Source organism: Trypanosoma cruzi, genomic scaffold (genome assembly GCF_000209065.1).
Source record: "Trypanosoma cruzi strain CL Brener 1047053517131 genomic scaffold, whole genome shotgun sequence".
In the NCBI taxonomy this organism is placed as follows: Eukaryota; Euglenozoa; class Kinetoplastea; order Trypanosomatida; family Trypanosomatidae; genus Trypanosoma; species Trypanosoma cruzi.
In genome coordinates this window covers 5815-29179 of record NW_001849574.1, presented here as the reverse complement: position 1 = coordinate 29179, position 23365 = coordinate 5815, and the positions used below count along the sequence as shown (strand labels likewise).

Genomic DNA, 23365 nt, shown 5'->3' with positions numbered 1-23365 from the left:
GTCGCCTTCTCCTTGAAGAATGTAAAGGCGTGGTCACGCTGGCTCCATTTGCCGCTCATCCGTCCTTGCAGTACATATTGGCGATGCGATGCGACGGGTTCAGAGAGTTCCGTGCGCTCACAACTATTCCGACGCTTGAGTACGTCAAGCTGTCAATGTCCGTCGTGGGGCCTGACGACATGGCCCGCTGCATGGAGGGTTTCAAAGCTCCAACAGAACTCATACTCGACGGGATTCGCTTTTCTCCTGTGCGTGTTGTAGGCGTGGAGGAATATCGGCAGTTGCGAACACTCTCGCTCTGTGAGTCGGTCTTGGAGAATTATGAATGGATTGCAAGAGCAACATATTTGGCGAAACTCGACTTGAGTGCAACTCGTGTCAAAGAGGAGGAATTGGTTGGGCTGTGCAGATTACTTTTTTGTTTGGAAACGCTTTTACTGTGCTCTTGCAAGTATCTGAGCACGTCCTTGTCTTTTCTTTTGCCTCTGCATCAGATGCGAAGTGTATCTATTTCAAATTTCAGTTTGCTGCGAAATAATTGTATTGCCTTGCTGCGGGAGCGCGGTGTGTTGTGCGATGTCTCCTAAATGGAAGATGGAAATGAAGGATTTTAAGCATCTAACAAGTGGGGGACAGGAGAAAACGTAAACGAATGAATGAATGGGGCTTAGTGAGCGGCCATTGTGCAATTGGATGGCACTTTTTTACTGCTTTCTATTAGTATTATTATTATTGTTTTTTGATTTACGTTTTTTTTTTTTTTTTTGTGGGTTGTTTTATTTTAGTGTGGGATGTTTCTTTTCACGGCTTCTGACCTCTACGGGGAGTGCTGTGCACTGTATGGGGTGAAGCCGAACAGGGATGTGGCCGGGCAGCTGGCCGGGTCCAACTTTCTCACTATCCGGAGGATCGATGCCTCGAGAACTTTTCTGGGCGAGTTGGGCGTCCGGGCACTCCTGGAGTTTGTCGGAAGCCACTCTGGGATCCGGCAACTCGTCCTTAAAAAAAATGGTGTCGATGCGGCTTGTGTCGAGCACCTCTGCGGTGTACTGCGCGAGAGTCCGTCTCTTTCTTTCGTTGACCTTTCCGACAACCCCATGTCAACGCCCTCCGTGCGTCTTCTTTCGGAAACTGCAAGGGCCGTACCACATATTCGGGAGATAAACGTGGAGAACTGCGGCGTAAGCGACGATTGGATGAATCGACTGGAGCGCTGCTGCAACGCGAACAGTGAACTGCAGCGTCTTGGGTTTTACCCGTATGGCCCGGTGCGAGGCCTCCGGAGTTGGGAAACGGTGTTTGTTCTCGTGCTGGGTCCAGAATCTCTGGTACAAACATACTGTACAGAAATCTTGCCGTACGTTGGAAGCTTTGTCTCGAGACTCCGCTTAAGAATTGCGCCTCTCACCATTGACAAGGCCGATACAGATGATGTAGTCAAAAACAAGGTCTGGCGCTGCAGTTCGATGCACAACTATGCGTTGAGCTGGTGTGTTGTTCTCATTGGTGAGAAAGCGCAATGGCCGGATGCGGACATCAGTGCCTTGATGGCTGTGATGCGCCAGGAGGAGCCTGTGGTCCCACCATTGCGGAATAAATTTGGAGTTCTTCGCGATCCCATGTATCGCCATGCAAAACATCTCTTTGTATATACACTGACGTCTTTCCATGAGGAAGGGCCGTACAAGGGAAATGTGTCAACCGTTCCATCTAGTGTGTGGCTCCCCGCGTTGGGCATTACAGTGCCAAATGGCATGAATGCTCCCCCCGCAGTGGCAGTGAGGAGTGGGAACTGCTGGAAAGTGCGCTGCCTGACTGACTTGTCCGTCTCGTTGTGCTCCGTTTTCTCCGAGCGGCCTCGTTCCATGGCGTTATTGGAGGAAGACGAGGGATCTGACAAGAATTTATGGGAGACCATTGAACGGGAAAAACTTGTCGGCTCGCTGCACCCAAGGTGCAAGGACATTGTTCACTACGTGGAGTCGCCCGCTGGACAGTCATCTGTTCCATTGATTCTGTACGGTGCGGCTGATATAGGCAAGTCTAAGATCTTGTCTTGGGCTGCTGCAAATTATTCGGCGGTGGAGTCGCTCCGAGTTGTTCCCTATCATGTGAGCCACGAGAACCAGAGTCTTGTTGTGCTCTTGTTTCATCTCCTTCGTGTCTTTTTAAAGAAGCCCAAGCGGATGTATCGCAGTGTGGAGGAGCTGGCTGTGGATGCCCGCGAAGTAATCTCTAAATACGACGGGGAAATGGTTCTTCTCCTGATCTCGCGCATAGATCTCTTGGACAGCTGTGGGGGCCGAGAATCGCTCGTTCTCGAATGGCTTCCCTCGTGTCTACCTCCATCTGTGAGGGTTATTGCTTCTCTAAACACCGAGAGTCCGCTTCTGACTGCCTTTCGGAAACGCATGCCACAACCGTACGAGACACTCATCACGTCTTTTCCAAGGCAAGTGAGGGCTGACTTATTTCTGAAGGAAGTTTTGCGGCGTGACGTGAGGAAAACGTCAGAAGACGGTGGCGCCATGAACGATGGCGGCACCTTCCGTCCATTTGAGCCCAACAAGTCGCTAGAGGGTGCCTTCTTGCAGAAGGATGGATCACAAACCACATCCTTTGGTGTTTACACGGCTTCTTTTCTACAGCGAATGCCAAATAATTTGGCCGAGAGGGACATGGCGTTCATTCTCGCGGAGGATGTGCCCGACACTTTGGATGAAATCCTAACGGTGTTGTTGAGGCGGTATGAAACAATAAGCGACCCACTCACGGTTCAGTATCTTACGATGAGCCTTGTGGCGGCACCACTGCCCATTTCTGAGGTTATTTATATTTGTGAAGAGCTGGGACCTTGCAGACGCCACAAAACTTTACCAGTTCTTTTGATGATGTCAGATGACGGTCTCTTGACCGTGACTTCCGGATCCATTGTTCATTTATCGGGGCCGGATGTACGTCGGGTGGTAATAAAACTCTACGCGGATATTCAAGATCTTCTCAGCGTGCTGGTGGAGACGCACCTTGTTCGGCTGATCAAGACGCGAAGTCCCGATATGTGCTTTTACTTTGGACATCTGGCACCAATTATGATTGCAAATGGTAGCGTTGATGTTGCTTGCAGTTTTATATTAGATCCAACGCATATGGACGCTCTTTTGAGCCGTGATCCAGACAGCTGTACCCATGCAATTGATTTAATCTTTCGTCTTTTAAACACACGTCAGTTTATTCTTGAATTGGGTGAAGATATTTCTCCCTTAATGGATCAAACTACGCGGCGTCGTAACCGTGAGGCCTTACGGAGTGCTCTTGAATTCTTGCAGTTGGACAATGGTTTTTTCTTTCAATCTTCCTTGTTGGCTTCCGATGTATCGCCGTATTATTTACAGGCAATGGAGGCAGAGGAGGTACCATACACCGTGCTTGTTCCCTTGAACCGCGGTGATGAGGATGACGCAACGTATACGTTAGACTGCAAGCATCTGCCCGTTTATTGCCATTTGCGGGGGGAATATCTTGTGGTGACAACTACCCAGGAGGTTATAGTATACTCCGCGACGGATTTTCAAAATGAGCTTATGCGGTCCTTTGTGCCATTCGAACTCAATCAAAATCTTCGTGGGGCTCTGGTGGCTGCAGGGACACGTGTCGTCGTGATTGGCGATGAGCAATTGCTGTTATGGGACTTTGGCAGGCAGTCATTTACAATGTTTGAGGATACCACCGCATCATTGAGTGAAAATGCATTGGATCCATGTTTTCTCAACCTTGTCGTTTGCCATCACTCGAAGGAACAGCTTTCTGTCATTGATGTTTCGAAAAACAAAGTTGTTTTGGAGCTTCCAACGCTGGAGGCGGCGTCTGTGCGTGAAGCATTCTTTTGTGGTGGTGGGATTCTTGCCCACACGTTATACGATTTGTTCCTGATACGGGGGGAGGAGGTGGTAAAACTCGCCCATACGGGCCCCATTCGTCGTGTGAGTTTTTCCAATGACGGTTGCCTTATTGCTTCTTGCGTACGAGAGGATATATGGATCTGGTCCGGTACCGGGGAACTGCTGCATCTCATCGACGCCGGGGTGACACCAGTTGAGGACCTTTGTTTTAATGCGAGCGGGACGTTGCTGCTTACGTGGCAAACTGAGGGGGTTAAGTTGTGGCACTCGCTGAGTGGGAAGCATGTGGGGGCTGTGGAGCCCTGCTTTGATGAGAGGGCCTCGTTTGTTTCTTTTACCGAGGACGGCAATAATATTATTGGGCGGTGTGGCTCACATATTTATCTGTGGAATGTCCACACCCGTCAGCCCGTGGGGGTGCTTACAGCCGACACTGGCTGTTTTACGTTTGTGCAGGCGCGGAATCAAATGATGATTGGCACAACCTCCCGGAATGAGGTGAAGATATGGCGGTTGGGCGATGCCCCTCTTCCGTCCATCCAAAGTGTGAGGGAGAAAAAGCCCACAACCATGTGGCGGAAAAATGGTAGGCTCTCAAGCGCGCCAATTGTTCGAGTCGACGTAAATTTGAATGGGAGTCTTATCACCGTTGTTGATGGGAACGGTTCTGTGATTCTGCAGCCTATGTACGGCACTGCGAGATTGGACTGCGAAATCAGTCATGTCGAAAGTACCGCAATCCTCAACGACATGATATTCTTCACGATGAAAGGTGAGGGCCGTCAGTACTTCTGGAAACGACTGAGTGAAGATGACACCGTAACCAAGGTGTCATTACCGAGGAACGCCGTGATGCATGCGAGACTGGAGCTCGTAAAGTCAGAGGATGAGGGTTCAATGGCTGTGATTTCAAACTCTGAGGAAGGCAGCGTGATTTACGTTTACAACACCTCCGATTGGACCTTGACAAACCAGTTTTTGGGTCATTCCGGCCGCATTATCCAAGCCATTTTTGCTGGCGACTTTCTCATTAGTTGGGGGGATGATCGCACAGTGCGGCTTTGGAGCTTGTTGCGACATGCGGAGAGGGCGATATACAGCCATGACTGTTCTATAGTTGCGGCGACATCCGGCCCTTTAATGACTCTTTTTTTGGTGGACGACCGATCACGGCTGTATCATCTGCATGTGGAGAACATTGCATCCTCAGTGGACGCGCGTTTTGTTGCAGATCCGGTGGAATTGTCACTGACTATTCCACCCACTTCTAGGGTCCGAGCGATGATTCACACCTCAGATCTGCTTGTCATGTCCACTGAGGACGGCTCAGTGTACTTGGTGGATCTTCGCCAGGGCGGGACTGTCAGCAGGCTGTCCGGCTACAAGTGTCTCTCCCTTGCTTCAGCCTCCAGTGGGGGCGATGTGTATGTCGTAACGGGTCATTGGACCGGCGAGGTTCTTTTGCACCTGGTTCGTTTTACTGAGCAGATGTAAAGAAGAGATGAAAAAACAAACAAACAAACAACAACAACAAAAACTATTCAGCATGACGAAACGCGACAAACAGATAAAGAAAAAAGAGAACTTCTTAAATTGTTTTTGTTGTGGAGTAGTAAGCGAAAAGAAGGAAAAAGGAAAGAGAAAAAGGGAGGTGGGGAGCGGCTCGACTCTCTCGGGGAGAGCAGAGATGTGCGCATTTTTTTTTCCCTCCCTTTGTATGTGTGCGCGTGCGCGCGTATTTTTTGGATGACTTTTTGATTGCCTCACGGCCATTTTTTTCTTTTCTTTGTCACGTGAATTGGCGGCTACTGCCCATACAGAAAGCCAAGAGGGTAAAGCAGAAAAGCCGTAAAGACAAAGAAGCGAGTCATAAGCAGCAGCAGACTAAAGGGGAGGAAAAAAAAAAAAAAAGAAAAAATACTCATAAAGAGGGGATCTAACACAATGCGACGTGGCGATTTTGAGCGTCGGCGCCTTCGTGATTTGTACGAGCGGAATGTGCGCCGGGTGCGGGCTTTGGCGGATGCGCGAGATGGGCGAAGGTCTGGCAGGGACGATGATATTGCGGCTCCCCGCCGTTATGTCGTCAGCGAGCGTCGAACTCGCCTCGAAGGGTTTGGCCGTGGTGGCTACCAAGTGCAGCGGTCACGCCGGTTTGGCCGCGATCCAAGGATCCGTCGGTTCAGCGACAGGGGCGTTTACCGTCGCGGTGCCCTGGACCGCTTTGAACGCGAGGAGGACTTTGAGCGGAAGCTGCGTCGTGAACGTTTCCGTGAACGCCGTCTTAATGAGGGCGGACTGCGGTTCGGTCGTCTGCGCCTTCGCCGCAGCGAACGACGGGAGCTGCGCCAACTGCGAGAGCTCCGAGAACTCCGTGAACTTCGCGCCCTACGAAGCGCACAACGAAACCAGGGCAATGGCGATCGGCGCGGCAAGCTAGACAAGGAATTGGATCGCTACAGAAAGGACCAGCGCGGCGGACGCAGGGGTGGAGGTGGCCGTGGCCGTGGCGCACCAAATTCGGTGACGAAGGAAGGACTCGACGCGGAACTTGACCGCTTCCGCGGCGGCAATTAGTGGACGAGCACAATGTGGGGGAATTGTCATTACAAGAGGTTGGTGAAGCCGGATTAATAGAAATATGAATTCAGACGGCTGAGGGATCCTCTGCATGTGCTGTTTAAGTGTTTAACGGGGGAAAAATGGAGGGTGAATGAAAAAGGAGAACAACTTTTGTTGCGTTCATGCCCGTGCATAAATATAAGTGTCTACATAAATGCCTGTTTTACGCAATTCCGCATTGGGCGTCAAACGTTGACAATTTTTTTTTTTTCTACCTTTTGATTAGAATGGCGTGAGTCGTGACTGTTTCTGCTCGTGCGTGAGGGGATCAAAAGTACACGCGTTCGGGGGTCAATACAGCAGCAGAGGTGGTGCGGGCCTTGCGGCGGGGGAATAGCATGAGGGGCTCGAGGTCCAAAGAGCATGGAAAAGGAGAAGGAAAAAGGCCGGTCAAATTAGAATGAGGAGAGAAAATAAAAAAATAGAGGAGAGGACGAGGGGCTTCGCCGGACACGCGTCGTTGCGATGGAGATAAATTTTTTTTTTATTCAGGTGACAATTACCGTTGGCCGTTGCAATTCCGCTGTACTTCACATTGCTTTATCAGGGCTTTAACATTCTCTCGAGGGACGCGAGCTCCCACAGGCTTCCCGGATATACACACACACACACGTTTGATTTTTATTTTTTAAGTAAAGGCATTTTTTTTTTAAAGGCTTAAAACAACAACAACAAAACAAAACAAAAAAAAGAATGCTGCTTTCAAAAGCAGACATCATTGTTTGTGCGACCACAACGAGTTGTTTCCTTCAGAGGAGAGGCACCGTTATTTGATTTCTGTCGTGTTCATTTTCTTTTTCTTTTGTGCGCTTTTTTTTTTTTTTTTCGTTGCTTGTGTTTTTGACTATTGTCGGGGACACATTTCGAGTTATTATTGAATGCGCCCGCGGCGGCCAGGGGTGCTAGGTGCTTTTAGTTGTGGGATTTCTACGTTTCATGCGGGAAGGCCGCCTCGTGCTTTCCGTCCGGACTACACTCCTCTGTCGACCACCCACACCGTCTTTGGACAGAAGCAGGCCACTGTGCCTGCACTGCCGCGTCACAGACGCCTGCTTTCGACGGATCACCCAGCGTTTGGCACGAATAGGGCGTTTCCTCCTGGTAGGCCATTTAAAGGCCCTATTAGCGTATCGGGCTTTTTTTTAGCTGTCGACCCCAATTTTGCGGCAGGAACACAAAATCGAATGAACCCAAATGCGCAAATAACTGTGCGTGATAGTGAGGGGAACATGTCGCGGGTCCGTTACCGCTGTCACTTAGAGTCCTATACAGGACTGAAATTAGAGGCACTCATAAGACTCCAGGTTGGATGGATCTCGCCAAAGGTGACATTCTCATGTATTCCATATGTCATTTACCTCGGAAAAGGATTTGATCTGAGCATTCCATTCCTTATTCACTTCACTATGGTGTCGGTATTGGATGAGCATGGCGACCGTACTGGAAGTTTTCTCTACTTCAGTGGAACCCCTATGCTTGGGTTTTCCGCAGGCCTGACACAAATTCGACGAGGAAAGTTGGTGCTAAATCCAGCAAAGGAAGTGGATCCCGTGGAGGAGTCTAAGCAGTTTGTTGGAAAGATTCATGTTAGACAATTAGGCTTTGTGTTACTCAAATGTCTCGGGTACGCCTTGTGTTTTCTCGCGTGTGTCCCTGCTTCGCAGCGCTTTCTTCAGTACATGCTTCCCGATCCATTTCACCGGCACAGCGAAAGTGCTGTTTGATGGCCTTTTTTTCTTTTTGCTTGCTTTCGCTTGCGACGGTGCTTCGACCCGATTTTGGATCATTGCTGTGATTTATGTGTTCGCTAACTTTTTTTTTTCGTCCTGTTGATTCCTCCTGTTGTCTTTCCTTTCTGTTGTGGCGGAGGAGGAGTGTGTGTGCGTGTGTGTGTGTCAGTCGGCGCCGCACTTGTCATTTTCCTCTGTCTTTTTGTTATGTTGTTTTCTCTTTACCGCCTCACGTGGTTGTGTCTTTTTTTTTTCTTCTTTTTTTTTTTTGTTCTCTGGCGGTGTGGGTCTCTTAGAATGAGGAGAACAACTGCCGTTTTGTGGCAGCATGGGGTCCACGTCCCTCGCGGGGTTGTTTACCACGGCGCCAAGATGAAGCATTGGCCGGAGCAGAAAGTACCTGACAACTTCAAGTTCACGGAGGAACAGCGCTTCAGGACGAAGGCCATCCCTCGAGACTTTGGGAAGATACCCCGCGACTTTGTCCTCAGCGTGCTTTATCGCCACCAGCCGTGTGAGGTAAGTGGACTTTGGGAGCACTGCACCAGCGACCCTGGAGTTGTCCTTGACAGCAAACGACACCTGCGTGAGGTACTAAAACAGGCAAGGGAGGAGGGTTTTGTGAGTTTCGAGCGGGACCCCGTTTCCAACGAATGGCTCTGCTTCATCACACGGGAACGTTTTGAGGAGGTGCGACAGATTGCTGGAGCAAAGGCTGAGGCGTCTGAGGTCTATTCGGGGTTGCGTGGCTCTAGTGCAACAGAGACGTCGTCATACACGGAGCGTTTTAAGGAGATGAACGAAATGGCAAGGGAGGAGCATGCACGTCGTCTTGAGGAGGAGGTGAAGACGACGACGAAACATCTGCGCTCCTTTCAGCGGAAGGAGGTGGACTACCTGCCGTACACGGACCTGAACGGAAAGGTAAACTTTATGTGGTGGTATGAGACAAGGGATGTGCAGCAGAGGGGAGGAGATGCGATCCCCGCGTCTAGCAGAGACACGTTGCCGAGTGACTCCGGTGATGGCCCCGCACGTCTTGAAGGATGATGTTCTCTTTGTACCTTTTTTTTTTTTTCTGAAACTGAGGCAATCTCTCCTTTTTTTCACTTTCTTTCTTCACCTCCGAGGGCGCGTTTTTGTGTTTTTGCGTTTGGGTGATTTTTCCGTATCATCTTCTTTTTGATTTTTTCTTTTTTTTTGTTTTTGGATTCGTGTACGCATTTGGGTCTTTGTTTGTTTCATCCCGCTTTCTTTTCTCTTATCCCACGATTATTTTTATCTTTTTTTTTTTTACTTTTATTTTGTAGTCAATGAGTGTACAACGCGTGTCGGAATGCTCCTGGATGGAGGACATGGAGTTCTACAAGAACACTCTGTATCAGCGGGTCCAGGAGTGCCCAATATCCATCACACCAGGCACCGAGATGATACGTTTTTTGCGGAATGAACTTATTCGAGCCGAAAAGAACGATGAGTCTGCGGAGTACCGGCTGGTTGTTGGGGATATGTTCAAAGTGGTGACAGATTCCTTAGTGTCTGCGGTTCATCGGAGTGCTCCGTATACCCACATTGATAGCAGTGCCCCAAGGGATTATCACGTCACGAAGGACGAGGACGAACTCCTGATGGTGGATGGCATCTTTGACTCCGACGAGGAGGGCGACGCCGACAGTGAGACCGTGACCAAGCCGTCGATAAAGGAGAAGGAACAAAAACAACGAAAAAGGGAGGAACTAAGAAAGAGGCGGGAGGAGGAAGAGGAAATGCTTGTCAAGCAAAATAAAGTACCTGATGATAAAGGGGGGCTCTTAAATACGTTGGGTCCGTATGCCGCACCGCGTCTCACAGTTAGAGCCTCCACTTTCACTTTCCCAAGTCGAAAGTCTTTGGAGCAGCGTACCGCCCTCCCCTCCCCCGGGTCTTCATCCGAGGAGGATGACAATGATGACGAGGAGGAAAATGTGGGAGGCGGCGTTTCATCGTCCTTCTCATCCGGTGGTGGCGAGGCTGTGGCCCACCTGACGGCTTTTATGAAGCCCCTGTCGATGGATTCTCTGAAAAAAGTCAGTGAAAGTGCAAAGGTAAAGATAAAACCCTCATCTTCAAACAGGGAGTACATCACTCAGATCGTCAAGACAGCTGTAAGACTTGGGTGCGAAAAGGCATGTGTCCTGATGGATAAACATAAAATAATTGAAGAGATGACAAATCACGTTCAGGCCGGCCCTCTGCACACCGCAGCCAGCATCGACTTTCTGCAATCCCTTCCAGATCAACTAAAACATGCTTTAGGTCACATTTTGGGTGTCTGGGAAGAGAGTCCCCAGGTGGAAGCCATGTGGGAGCGCATGGTGGCCATGGGTTTCCTGGCAGTTTTAACGAACCTTCGCCTAAAGCCGCTCAAGAAGATTGCGACGGAGTTAGGTGTGTCCATGCCAGACACACATTCCACCGAGAAGTGCTGTGAAACCATCATGTTTGCTGCCTTTCCTCGGGAACGTTTACGGGCAAAAAATTCGCGTTCCAAAAGGCAAAAGACGCTCAATTTTACGGTTCCGCCATCTGGCATGCGATGTAAAGGGCATATGGGCTTTATCACGTTTCAGGTGGAGAATGTTTCCATTCTACCAAAAGACAATGAACGTCGCTACTCACCGGAGTTTGAGTTTGGTAAACTGAAATGGAGTCTTCTTTGTATGGCGAACAAGGAGTTTTTGGCTCTTTACTTGTGCCAGACCGGTAGTGTCTTCTGCAAGTTTTTGATAACAGTGTTGAATCACGTGAATGTGGACGACTCCATCTGCAATGAAGGAACACAACGTTTTTCGACACGATCACAAGAAAATGACTGGGGGTTTAATACGGTGATCAAGTTTGAAGAGCTTCTGAACCCAAAAAGGGGGTTTTGGCAGGAAGAGGGCGATAGCGTCACAATCGAGGTTGGCATTGTACTTGTGGAGACGCCGAAGCCACTGAGTCTTGCGAAAAACGCGTCGAATAAGGACAAGCAGACGGGGCCCAAGGTGGATGAAAAGGCGATGCGGCAGCTCATTGAGGACGAGAAGATGGCACAGATGAAGAAGCGCATCAAACAAGAGATGGCCAAATTGACAAGGGATGGGGAGAAGGCGCGGAAAGACATTGCGCAGCGGGCTGCAAAAGGGTTTCACGACTTGATGGAGCGTTTCAAGGCAGAAAAGCAACGCATCGCCAAGGAGCTCGCGGAGCGCGAACGGCGGGAGCAGCAGGAACGTCAGCGCGAGCTTGAGATTATCAGGCAGGCGCAGGAGCAGAACGCCGAAATGAGGCGTCGCATCGAAGAACTAAAGAAGGAAAGCGTCAATTTGTCAAGGGAAAAGAAGGAACTAACGCAGGCGACAAAAGAACTAAAAAAGGCAGGCGAGAAGTATGCTCAGGAGCTCAATGCAATCAACGAGATGAAGGCGTCGCTTCAACAGAAGGTGAAGCATCAAGAAAAGAGAATTGCTGCAGTGCAAAAACAAATCGGCGATCTGCGTCAGGAGGAGCCGCTTAATCCATTGTCTTCCGATGATGAGGCGAACGTGAGCGATGACAGTGAAATCATGTCTCGACTAAAAGAGTCCTTTGAGCAGTACATCGGTTTGGACGGCAAAGGCGTGTGATGCGCACGTCGGCCCCCTTTTGGCAGGAAACGAAGCCGCTTCACCCTCATAGCAGAGGTGTTGCACACACTCCAAAAAAAAAAAAAAAAAAATTAAAACAAAAGAAGAACAAAAAACAAAACGAAAATCAGACTTTTTTCTTTTTCTTCTCCCTCGTAACCCCCCCCCTTTTTTCCCTTAAATTTTTCGTGCAGCCTTTTTGTTTGTTTTGGGTTTCTTGTCGCTGTCGCTTTTATTGTTGTTGGTTCCAAAGCCGTTTGTGCTCCTTTGTCCAGGTGGGAAGGGGAAAGAGAGAGAGGGAGGGAGAAATGTTATGAGAGTATTGAATGAAAATGCCGTGACGAGGCAAATATTCCTTTAAAAAAATTTTTTTTTTTAAATCTTTTGGGATGGGGCGAGGATTTGTTGTGTGTGTGTGGAAACATTTTTTTTTTTTTTTTAATTATACATTTATGTATACATGCATATTTCTCTTTTTTACTTTGCTCAAGTGACGTTACGCATTTAGGCAGAACTCATTTATGTTCTTGGGCCGTCCAAAGATTGCACCCTCTGCGGTAGCGGGTGCCATTTTTGGTTTGGCAGTTATGCTGCTAGTTGATGGCATCATTACGGCACAACATGAGGCGAACGTGGCGCACCACGTCACTTTCACGATGTTTATGCCTGCACTTTTATCCGTAGTTGGTTTCTTTGTGATGATTCTTATCTCTCCTGTGGAGGTGAAAAACGATGTGCCAAGGGCCAAAGCAGGGCTCTTTATTAGTTGGATTCTTTGTTTTGGCTCCTCTGTTGCTGCGCTTGTGTTGTGCAAGTTGAAGTTTGCGGGGCTGCAGGAGCGTGAGCGTTCCGTTCCGGGGGTGGCGGTGGTGGGTTTTACTAGTCTTATGCCACTTGCCGGTGCCATCCTTTGGTGGGGCAAGCAGTCATTGCTAGACGACTATTAGGGTGTGAGTTTTCGACAAGGCGACGTGCGTGTTTTGGGGTCTATACGGCTTGGCATTGGCGGGGTCTTTGGGTTGCCATGTATTTTTTGTCGGACGTAACTTTTACGTTAATTTTTTTTTTTTTTTTTGCATTCTCTTTTTCTCCATCTCTCTTTTTTTCTTTCTTTATAATATATATATTTGCACATTTATGGGAGCGCTGCGGGGAAATATTGTGGCCGGAGAGGGAAGTTTTGGCACGAAAAAAAAAACGAACCGCAGGCAAATAAATCCCTAAATACTTGGGTGGGGGGCGAGAGGGGATACTTCCAACGTGCCGAGATGCGAGCAATGCGGTCTGCAGGTGCTCTTTTGAGCTTTTGCCGCGGCTTTGACAGCTCCGCGAGGTTTGGTAAGGAGCTTGGATTTGGCCACAAGATGCGTGACATTCCCGTTCTCACGGGGAATCCACGACCCGTTGCGAGGGAGGAGGAGTGGCGCTGCGCGTACAAGCTTACCGAGCGCATGGAAGACGTCGTCAGAGATGTCCTACGGAAGGACGGTTGGAGTGAAGTTGAGGTGCAGCGGGAAATGGAACAAATGTTTGAGAGAAAAGTCCACAACACCCGCTCTTCTTTAAACACGTGGACGACTGTTGAAGAGTTTCAGCGGACGCCTTGGTACCGTCGATATAAGCCGACAGACACATGTGCTGCCAAATTCATCTCTTACGAGGTGATTAAACTGCTGGAACAGGCGTTAATCCCCCCATCGCTAAGGACAGATCCTTATGCGCATCTTCGGAAGCGTCACATGGAGGACAACTGGATGAATGACAGATTTTCGGAAGAGTCCGCAAAGTACATAACACGAGAGCAGCTGGCCAAACAGACCAAGGGCCTATCCGGGTATGGCCAAGTAACCCGAAGAAAGTTCTTGGAGTTTGATCAAAAGTTTAAGGCATCATACAACGGAAAACAACGTGTGAATGAGTCCTACTCCGCGTGGCTGCAGTCCCTCAATGATAAGTGAAAACTGGGAAAGTTTATTCATTCTGACAATCGGGGCCATTGAGTCTGTTTTTTTTTTTGTATTATTGATTTTACGAGTGAACTTTAGCCATTATACATATTGATGGTATTTTTTTTTCTCTGAATTTATTGGAGTGCTGTGCGTCGCTGCAGACAATTTTTTTTTTTTTTTTTAATTGAGGGCTCTAGTGGAAATGACATCGAGGAGGCCGGATTCTGGCAAACAGCTGCGGAAGGAAAAGGTGGAGCATTCCAATGTGCGTGCCGACACCGAAGACGACGTGTCTCCACTGAATAAGCGTTATCAAGATGTGGAGGAGCGTCGTCTGAAGGAGTGGGAAAATTATCAGAGAAGCCATCGCTCGACGGAGGAGCAGCAATCGTCGCGCGCATTTTTGGACATATCTATTGGCGATGTTCTTGCTGGGCGACTAGTTTTGGAGCTCTTTGAGGATACGGTTCCCAATACGGTGCTCAACTTTCGGTCCTTAATTACGGGATCGTGTGGTGTGGATCCCGTCACCGGCGTGAGACTGGACTACCTGTACACACCAGTGCACCGTGTGGATCGTGCGAGGAAACTCATTCTTCTGGGCGAGCTGGAATCTCTTAACGTCTCCTCCACTGGCACCCCCATTCAGGACGAGGGGTATGGCAAATGCCACTCGGAGCGGGGGCTACTTACCATGGTCTCTGACGGTCCACACACAAGCGGCTCCGTTTTTGGTATTACTTTGGGTCCCTCACGATCTCTCGACTTTAAACAAGTTGTCTTTGGGAAAGCCGTTGACGATCTCACGTTACTGGAAAAGCTAGAGAGCCTTCCGCTCGATGCTGTGGGGCATCCCCTTGTAGCAGCTGTAGTCACTTTTTGCGGCGCACTGACAGGTCCCAAGCCGTCCGGCAGGTTTGTATGCACGAGGGAGGTCAATGGGAACACGGCGGGTGATGGCGCTGCTGCTGCTGCTGAAGAAGAAGAAGAGGGGTGATGGGTTTTTAGCACATCTCTTTTTTAAAGCGGTGACGAGGAGCCATTTTCACATTCTTATTTTATTCTCTCCGAATATAACCGAACAACAACAACAACAACAACAACGAAAGGAAGCAAAGACTGATTGATTGGACTGTTTCGCCACCGATGTAAATGAGTCGAGAGGAAAAGAACAAAACAGTTTATTTTTCCTGTTTTTCCGGGATTGGGCATCCAGAACTTTTTTTTTTTCTTGTGGCTCAACGAGATTGCGCCAAAACGATATGATTTCTTAAAAAGAAAAGTATTTTTCCACAATGTGTGAGAAGCCATGATTATGATTTTATTATCCTTCTCTTTTCTCTTCTTTTGCCGCATGCATTTATTTATGTGTGGCACCACTTTCTCTTTTTTGCCTTATAAAAGCAACAAGAGTAGAAATTGTGCATGGAGTATTCGAGGGGCATCGCCGTTGGATCCCAGTGGCATCTGCCGTGATGCAGGGACTCAAGCGGAGACGCTTTATTTGGTGATGGTTTACGCATAAAATAATTGTATGGTTCCTCCAGGAAGAACTGGGCAGCTCCCACCAGAACAAGTCGGAGGGTGGAGTGAACTGTGTGTGTGTGTGTGTGGTTTCTGACGTCTTTCTGAACAACCGGCTGCTTGGCGGCGCGGAACTAAAGACACTCGTTGAATAAATTGACGCTGAACCGGAAAAATTAATAAAAGACGACTCCTCCATGCGTGTGTGTGTCTTTTCTGCTGCTGCTGCTGCTGGAGCTGGGGCTCTGTACTGAGAAACCGCAGTGAGGAGTTTCTGTCACCAGCGTCAGCAATATGTGCCGCTCCACGCACCCTCCGAAATAATTGACGTTTTGCGTGGACACATCTTTTGTTTTATTTTTATTTTTTGTGAATTTTTGGATGACCGCGACGGAAGGAGTGGAGGAACTTTGACGGCGGTAAGGCGAGTGTATTTCTTATTTTTGTTTTGGTCTTCTTACACTCTTTGATGCTCACTTCGCTGCGGGGTCTTGTGGCCGGAGGATTTTTAATGCTACCACTTCGTAAGTAACAAAAAAATATCTCCAGTCCGAGTAGAGTGCGGCGTGTCACGGTTAGTGGCTTCCCGAATGGATACATGTGTATTTATATGGAATAAACATTGAGGGTGTGGCGAAGCCACTGCCTCCTGATTGCTCCCTTATTTTTCATCCTATTTAAATTATTTATATAATTTCAGGATCCGGCAAGTGGCATCAACGAATGGTCTGTCCATTTATTTCCTTTACTTATTTTCGTGTGGTGCACCGACTTCCTCTCACTTTCTTGTGTTTTCTTGTATATTGGCAGAGCCTCTTGAGCGGAGCGGGACCCATTTTTTGTTTCCATCCACCGACAGCCGACGCTCTCGGCACTGCCTCCTACGCCGGTGAAGAAAAATAAAAATAATGAGAGTTACAGAAGCGCAATGGAAGCCCCAGTGGAATATATAAAAGACGTGTGGACAAGGGGATTTGAGTGGCAAAAACGAACGTATCGTCTTTTTTAATTTTCTGTCAGAAAGCGTAATGGGAAACAAACGCCAAATCCTTTTAAACTTTTATTTGGCAAATATCTTGTGGTTTGCCGCTGCTGGGGCCGCAGTGCAGCCACGAGTTTCACAAGTTTTTTTCCTTCCTCCACTCCCCCCGCACCTTTGCTGTATGTTGCTGTGTCTATTCACACGCCTTTCTCTCGTTATTTGCCTCTTTTTTTGCGTACATGCAGGCGCACGCACACAATGCACAAAATATTACAATGCCGACGGAGGATCCTCTCTTATTCTCTGCCGGTATTCGCTTGCCGCTTTCTTCTGTGGACATGAAGAAGGGAGAGACACCGGGAGGGGGTCCACTGCGGTTCCCTTTTATTTTTTTCTGCAGCGCACCGCGTGCAGCACGATTGCTCCTAAATGCGGTACCGCTCGGTACATCGATGGGGCACGAGGTGAGAGACTCCTCTTGTCAGCTGTTGGTGCACGTGATTGTGCGTCTGCGGTGGAGTTGGCCATTTTGCGCGTTTGTGTCTCTTCTGTAGATGTGCGATTTCGGTGACGGTGGGCGAATGTTTTTTATTGCGCTTTTGTGCGTTGCTGTGGTTGATCCCTGCGTGGTGTGCGTGTGGCCCCCAAAACAAAGTTGTCCGAGGGCACACTTGTTGGCACGATGGCCGCAGCGTGTGGCTGTCACTCTCTTTTCTTGGGAGATATGCCGCGACGCTTTCACGTGTGTTTTGTTTCGGGGACAATGTGCCTGTGGCTGTGCGGTTGCCGAATGGAGGGAGAGGAGCGGAAGGAGGTGCGTGAGCGCAGCGGTCAAGAGTCACACTGGGTGTCTTGCCGCTGAGGGCATTGCCCACCCAAAGCAGCACCGCTCCTGTCGGGCACCCTCGCTCACTCCGCAGCACCGTAGTCGACGCCACCGGCACGCAGCGAGGCAGCGGATGCCGCCACCGCCACGAGTGCGACCGGAGGGGACACGTCTGCTGTTGCGTTTCGAGGAGTCACACCGTGTGGCACAGTGGCGTGCCCAAAACCTCCTCGCGGAGTCCGCGCACGACACCAGGCACTGGCCGCGGAGTGCTTGCTTCCTGAAGGACGCTGCGGTGGAGTCTCTCCCTCCCTCCGGGTGGACGGTGGGCTGATTTTCCTCTCGTTCTTACCCATGAGAGGTTTTTTTTTTTTAGGTTAAGAACTCTTGCTGAGTTGGGGCGCAGCTTTGGAAAACCCATCACCTTTGATGGTGGGCTTGTGCTTCCGTTCGGTCTCTCCCTTTTACCGCATTGTCGCTTTTTAAATATTTTGTGATGACGAGTGGTGCTGCAGAAGAAACGCTGAGGCGCTGAGCTTCATCATCGATTCATTTATTTGATTTATATACATATATATATTTTACCTGGTGCGGTTTGCGGTGTCTCTGATAGCCTTCCCGCATGGAGGGCTTTATTGGGGCGCTCGAGCTTTTTTGTGCGGACGGAAGGCCAAGGACGTTATCCATGCGTGGCCATTGCGCTGGAAGGAGTCTTTTTTTTTACACATTGACACGGAGCCATTCCTGCGCACCTTCTTTTTCTTTTTTACTTCTTTTTCTTTCTTTAAAGGAGATGCTCCCTTGGCTTTGCCTCCAACGGGGTATGCGCAGAGTTACACGCAGTTTAAAAAACGGAGCCACGAGTTTTTCTTGGAAAGGATGCTTTATCTTTCTTCTACTATCTTTTTTTTTGTTCATGCTGATATATATGTATACTTGCTTAGAGGTGGAACCTCTGTTTGGTGCTGATCCCGCTCATGATGTTGAAGTTGATCCGACCATGGCGGACTATATCCACTGCGTCGGGGAAAGGCTTCTGGTGGATCCAACGACACGGCAGCTGGGGGGAAATAATAACGGGACGGACGTTATCCCTTTGATGGTGGTCCCGCTGATGCTCGATCTGATGGACTTTCGGAGGATGATGTGCAACATCAGTGTGCCCATCCGGCTGTTGGTTTTGGTGCAGAACGGGCGGGAGGCGATGCTGTCGTTGTGCCTGCAGGAACTCGAGAGGGTCTATGGGTGGTCCGGACGCCTGATTGTGAGTAGTCACCCTGAAAACATCGGGTACAGCGCTGCCGTGAACATCGGGTCACGGCTTGCACTCTCGCTGCCGCGCGAGGAAGTGCCTTTTGTTTTTGTGACAAACAGCGACGTAAAGGTTCCACCCGATCTTCTTCCCAACCTTCTACGCGATGTGCATGAAATGACGAGGCATGATGCCGCTCGCATGGATGAATTGGCGGCGGAAGTGGCGAATGAGCCGAGCGAGTACAGTCCTGTTTTGCGACGGGGCTTGAGGGTGCTGCGCTTCACGGTGAAAGATAGCCGATTGTCGACGTCTGCGCTGCTGCCTGACCGCGTTCGTTATGCTTCTGTGAAGGAGCGTGAAAAGGCATTTTCGAAGCATTACGGGCACTTCTGCGCGTATTACAAAAGCAGTTGTTTTACATCTGTTATGTTGATACGCCTGGCGATCAGTACGGTGGGATATTTTGGCGAGAACTTCTACCCAGCTTACGTGGAGGATGTTGACTACAGCTTGCGTCTCCGTTTGCTTGGATTTCAGGAGCGGAATGTTTTATACGGCAAATTTGTGCATCGTGGCAGCTCGAATATTCTTTTCTGTAATGAAATGGAGCTACCGGACGCTCTCTGATACCGTCGCGTCAGGTCTTTGAGTGCGAAGGATGCATATGCCATGATGAGGTGGGGCCCTCAACGGTCGTGCAGTAGCGGGTACAAGGGGCCATATGACGGCATGGTCCCCGCAGACGTTTGGGTGAAGGATGAGGCACGCATACAACGCATTTTGGTCCACGGGCATGATGAGGGGCAAGGGGTTCCAAAGGTTGAGTACGACAGGACTCTTTTGCACCCTTTCACGACGAAAGGAAGATGAACTGGCGCCAGTCGCAAGTTTTTTTGTTTTTATTTTTTAATTTCTAAAAATTTACACCTCTGTTTGGTTATTTACACAAATGATATTTAAGCGAGTACGCCATGGGTTTTAAAGAGCACAAACATATATTTGGCATGACGGGGGAGGGTGCAGCGTCCAAATCTGGCAGTGTAGCCGAAGGTAGGAGGGGGCGGCAGCAAGCAGGAAAAATGATGATGATGAATGAGGGGGAAATGAAAGGGGAGGGAAGCAGAAAACAAGCCAAAAGTATTGTGGGCACAACACTGTTTCTCACCGTGGGCGATCGACACCGCCATTGGCTACTAAGTTACCCACTGAAGGTGACACCTGTTTCCGCTGAATATGCTGCGTGCACATCTGTCGGGCTCTTTGTTTGTTCTGTTGTTTTGTTTGTCTCCCGCACATTTATTTCTCCGTGCCGCCTGACTCATTCGTTTATTATTCCCCTCCCTGTTTTTGTGCGTGCCCCGAGAGAAGGGCTCGGGGACATGAAGTGCGCTCCCCTTCTGTGAGATGCCACCAAAAACAGGAGGAGAACGAAAATGAAAGTGAAGCGGGGAGGGAAACCATCGCCACGCGTCCTTTTCTCCGAGAAGGCTGCTCGCCACGCCACTGAGGCGCGCCGTGTGCTTCACGAGGCCCGCTGGACTCGATTGGGGAGCCGTGAGTGATGGTGCGTGTGAGTTTGGCGGATGCGTCCCCCAGGCATCCCTAGAGGACCCTCTGGCCATTGGGACTGCGCGGAATGCGGGACTCCGCGGGGATATTTGCCCGTTTTGTTTTTATTTTTTTATCCACCCATCCCAAACCTCAACACGGCGTCTGATCCAACGACTGCGACGGGATCCGTTGCGTATTTCTGAATCTTTTTTGCGTTGCAGCGACAGGCCTGGTGTGTCCTGCTCGGCAGACACGGTGAACGGGAGTGGGCTGCCGTATCGGGAAAACGATGGTCACGGCGGAGCGTGTTGCGCACGTCGCAATTTGGCGTGTTTGTGGCGATCCTTTCGGATGACGTGACGGGGTCTCTTTTACTTACAGGGATAGAAGCGATGCTCCACGGTGATGCACACGTTGCGGGTGGAGGTTTCTCTTGCTGTTATTTTGTGAATGTTTATTTTTTGCTTGAACACCACAGAGGGGCGGTGTCTGCGGACAGCAGAGCATTGCGAGGAGGGGCACCGCACGATTTTTAGCTTGACGAGGCGGCTTTTATGACTTTACGGTGTTTATTTCTAGGATTGAGAGACGATCTTTTGTTGGAATGTATTGTGGGAGACCATACGCGTGTTTTTTTTTTTTTTCCAATCCCTTGACATTTGGTGTCTGCCGCGAAATGGTTGTTGATGGCCTTTTTATGGCGGTGAGATGCATGTTTATGTATTTAATTGGCGAGTGGGTGAATTGAGTTGCGTTCTGCCATGCGGCTTGTTGGTGACGGCACGTAGCCGCAGGGAGACGTTATGGGCGCCTCCGACGCGAGGTGCGATTGAGCAGTCATCTCCTCCGCTCGCCGGTACACGCTGTTGAGGCGGCGTGATGATAATGAATCGGCCTCTCAGAAAAGCAACAAGAGGACGTTTGCTGTTCCTGCTGCGGTTCACGAGTGGACTATACAATTCATGGGCGGGGTTGCCCTGCGTGCCGTATTTCTTTGAATTTCCATGAGCTTTGCACGTGGCCATCTACACGCACATGCACGCAATCTCCCTGTTTGCCCTCCTGTGGGCGGGAGACCGGGATGCAGAGGGAAAGTGTGGCCTGTGCCAGCATGTGACAAAGACTTTCTTTGGAGGGGTTGCGACTGTGATGTCCGTCCTGGCAGGCAGGAATGGGATGAGAGGAGAGCGGAGGGGCGAGTAACAACGATCGTGTGCGGAGCAATGCGCAGTGACTAGGGCGGAGCGGTATTTATGTTGAGTTTTCAAAAAATTTGTCTTTTTCTTTTGTGGCAATGGAAAGGAACTCTGGTGGTGTGTTGTGGATTATTTGCACATGATTCAGCGCGGCAACACCATTTGCGGATAAAATGGATGGCATCTGCGTGCGGCTTGCTTTGTGAGCGCGAGATGGTCGGGGAGGTGTTCAACGCCCCGAGAGGCCAGGGGCAAAGAGGCCTGCACTGCTGCAAGCAGAGGGCTGCACGCTCCTGTTGGTGGCGTTGCTGTGGAGCCCTGAATGGCCTGCAGGGAATTTGTTTTCGCCGTGAATTGCCGTGTTGTTGCTGTTGCTGTTTTCTGTGTGCGATGGTCCTTTGTGCCGTCCCTTACGGATTGTCTTGTGACTCGCTCTCTGCGTGGGTGCTCTGCTCTGCTTCCCGCTGACGTGTCTGATGTATTACCGCTGTTGCTTCTGTACTCTCCAATTCTTGAACACAAACACGCTGGGAAAGAAAGCAACCGAAAGCGAATTGCTAATGTGAAATTCGAAGGCACTGAAAGGACCAACAACACACACACCGCCCACACACACATATTTGCATGCACTCACGTGTTGCTGCAGTGAAGGCACCCCGCACACACAACCATCGCCGCGTGACCGGATCCAGCGGAAGGAGGAGGGAGGGAAGAGAGAGTGAGCCGCAGAGGCCCAACATGTCCCGGCATGTGTTTGCTTCTGCGGTGCTGCTTCTCCTCGTCGTGATTATGTGCTGCGGTGGAGCTGTAGCCGCTGGGGGCAGTAAAACAAGGAATACCATTGATCTGTTTAAGGGGACGAAGCCGATATCATTTGCTAATTGGAAGGAGGTTAACGGAGACGGCAGGGAAATCACCTTGCTCCGTGTTTCTGGCCTCGTTAAAGTGGGTGATGATGTATTTGCCGTTGCTGAGGCGCAGTGCGGGGAAAGGAACGGAGCCAGCAGCTGGCCTGGGATTGTGTCAAAGCACCTGAATATAAGTGATGACCCATTGGATATTTCTACGTCGGATACAAGTTTGTTTTGCATGCAACTTGGGGACACCGCTGCGAATAATTTTGGGACAACGGAATTGTTGCGACCAACGACAGTTGTAATTGAGGACAGTGTCTATATGCTGGTGGGAAAATACAGTCGTACAAAGCTGCAGGTTGAAGGTACGAATGAGCGGGGTCTTTTACTCGTGAAGGGAACTGTCTCTGATGAGGGTGGAAAGAAGAAAATCCGATGGAATGAGACCCATTTGGTGAACCCTCAAGCCATAGGGTATTCTGGTTCCTTGACCGAGTTAATTGGCGGTGGAGGATCGGGCGCTATTTTTCGTGACGGCACGCTTGTGTTTCCCATGCAGGCCAAAGGCAAGGATGAAGAGCGCGTTTTACTGTCTATGAGTTTTACCCCGTCAAAGAACAAATGGGAATTTTCATCCGAAGCGACTGGTAAGGCTGCAGGGATCCATCCATTGTGGAGTGGGGAGAAAACAGACCCTTCATGATGGCCCATTGTGCTGGAGGCTACTATGACGTTTACAGGTCCACTGAGGATGGGTACAATTGGAATCCAGATGGTGAGCCAATTACCCGCGTGTGGGGCAACTCACGTGATCGAAAGGGGCACGGTGTCCAGAGTGGATCCACCACCGCAACCATTGAGGGAAAGAAGGTGATGCTCGTGGCCACGCCGGTATATGCCGCAAAGGAAAATGGAATTGAAGGGGGTCAGCTTCATCTTTTGGTGACTGACAATGCACGTGTGTATGATGTTGGGCCGATATCCCGTGAAAATGATGACGCTGCCGCCACCTCAACGTGGTGCCAGGGTCTAGTACTCTTTGCTAGAGAGGAAGCTAAGCGCCTGCTGCCCATCCGCTGCCCGCGGAGAGGCAGGAGGCGCCGCACAAACGGGTCGGAAGGGCACCAGATGGAGCCATTTACATGGCTGCCCGCGGAGCGGTATTTCTATCCGCTGCTGAATTCCGTCGGCGCTTATCAGCGCTATACATACCGTTTGCGTGCCGTATGTGACGCGCAACGACAAAAGCTACTGCTAAGCGGAGACATTGAGCAGAACCCAGGCCCCATAGCAGTACTCCAGATGAACGTTTCTTGCCTCACGCCGTCAA

General features: G+C 49.9%; 10 protein-coding genes and 1 pseudogene across 10 annotated transcripts, besides 18 other annotated features; all 11 read left to right on the top strand.

Annotated features, from left to right (window-relative positions):
- On the top strand, positions 1 to 587 carry Tc00.1047053509033.109 (hypothetical protein, conserved; the record flags this gene model as incomplete). The annotated part of the gene is made up of 1 exon (XM_805924.1): positions 1 to 587. A coding segment is annotated over one exon (587 nt), but the record flags the coding sequence as incomplete, so codon positions are not given.
- Positions 1 to 15477: a sequence feature (heterozygous, non-Esmeraldo-like haplotype).
- Positions 712 to 783: a sequence feature (A-rich).
- On the top strand, positions 792 to 5393 carry Tc00.1047053509033.100 (hypothetical protein, conserved; the record flags this gene model as incomplete). Its single annotated transcript, XM_805922.1, has 1 exon — positions 792 to 5393. The coding sequence occupies one exon, from the start codon at positions 792 to 794 to the stop codon at positions 5391 to 5393; it is 4602 nt and encodes a 1533-aa protein (XP_811015.1).
- On the top strand, positions 5844 to 6476 carry Tc00.1047053509033.80 (hypothetical protein, conserved; the record flags this gene model as incomplete). Its single annotated transcript, XM_805921.1, has 1 exon — positions 5844 to 6476. The coding sequence occupies one exon, from the start codon at positions 5844 to 5846 to the stop codon at positions 6474 to 6476; it is 633 nt and encodes a 210-aa protein (XP_811014.1).
- Positions 7311 to 7363: a sequence feature (A-rich).
- Tc00.1047053509033.70 (hypothetical protein, conserved) lies at positions 7400 to 8245 on the top strand (the record flags this gene model as incomplete). Its single annotated transcript, XM_805920.1, has 1 exon — positions 7400 to 8245. One exon carries the CDS (start codon positions 7400 to 7402, stop codon positions 8243 to 8245), a length of 846 nt encoding a protein of 281 aa, XP_811013.1.
- Tc00.1047053509033.60 (hypothetical protein, conserved) lies at positions 8459 to 9301 on the top strand (the record flags this gene model as incomplete). The annotated part of the gene is made up of 1 exon (XM_805919.1): positions 8459 to 9301. The coding sequence occupies one exon, from the start codon at positions 8459 to 8461 to the stop codon at positions 9299 to 9301; it is 843 nt and encodes a 280-aa protein (XP_811012.1).
- Positions 8496 to 8521: a microsatellite.
- Positions 9426 to 9557: a sequence feature (A-rich).
- Positions 9565 to 11898, top strand: Tc00.1047053509033.50 (hypothetical protein, conserved; the record flags this gene model as incomplete). The annotated part of the gene is made up of 1 exon (XM_805918.1): positions 9565 to 11898. The coding sequence occupies one exon, from the start codon at positions 9565 to 9567 to the stop codon at positions 11896 to 11898; it is 2334 nt and encodes a 777-aa protein (XP_811011.1).
- Positions 11972 to 12019: a microsatellite.
- Positions 12255 to 12279: a sequence feature (AT_rich).
- Positions 12322 to 12345: a sequence feature (AT_rich).
- Positions 12420 to 12845, top strand: Tc00.1047053509033.44 (hypothetical protein, conserved; the record flags this gene model as incomplete). Its single annotated transcript, XM_805923.1, has 1 exon — positions 12420 to 12845. One exon carries the CDS (start codon positions 12420 to 12422, stop codon positions 12843 to 12845), a length of 426 nt encoding a protein of 141 aa, XP_811016.1.
- Positions 12957 to 13012: a sequence feature (GA-rich).
- Tc00.1047053509033.40 (hypothetical protein, conserved) lies at positions 13167 to 13856 on the top strand (the record flags this gene model as incomplete). The annotated part of the gene is made up of 1 exon (XM_805917.1): positions 13167 to 13856. One exon carries the CDS (start codon positions 13167 to 13169, stop codon positions 13854 to 13856), a length of 690 nt encoding a protein of 229 aa, XP_811010.1.
- Positions 14011 to 14033: a sequence feature (AT_rich).
- Positions 14050 to 14844, top strand: Tc00.1047053509033.30 (cyclophilin, putative; the record flags this gene model as incomplete). Its single annotated transcript, XM_805916.1, has 1 exon — positions 14050 to 14844. One exon carries the CDS (start codon positions 14050 to 14052, stop codon positions 14842 to 14844), a length of 795 nt encoding a protein of 264 aa, XP_811009.1.
- Positions 14928 to 14951: a microsatellite.
- Positions 15478 to 15718: a sequence feature (haploid, non-Esmeraldo-like haplotype).
- Positions 15714 to 15906: a mobile genetic element.
- Positions 15719 to 16299: a sequence feature (areas not merged during assembly with more than two copies in the genome that could not be assigned to a particular haplotype).
- Positions 16046 to 16068: a sequence feature (AT_rich).
- Positions 16300 to 16577: a sequence feature (areas merged during assembly that could not be assigned to a particular haplotype. This can correspond to areas where the two haplotypes were merged or to regions with more than two copies in the genome that were merged during assembly.).
- Positions 16578 to 23365: part of a sequence feature (areas not merged during assembly with more than two copies in the genome that could not be assigned to a particular haplotype) that runs on past the window's edge.
- On the top strand, positions 17802 to 19061 carry Tc00.1047053509033.20 (beta galactofuranosyl glycosyltransferase, putative; the record flags this gene model as incomplete). Its single annotated transcript, XM_805915.1, has 1 exon — positions 17802 to 19061. One exon carries the CDS (start codon positions 17802 to 17804, stop codon positions 19059 to 19061), a length of 1260 nt encoding a protein of 419 aa, XP_811008.1.
- Positions 19323 to 19358: a sequence feature (AT_rich).
- Positions 21806 to 23068, top strand: Tc00.1047053509033.10 (annotated as a pseudogene).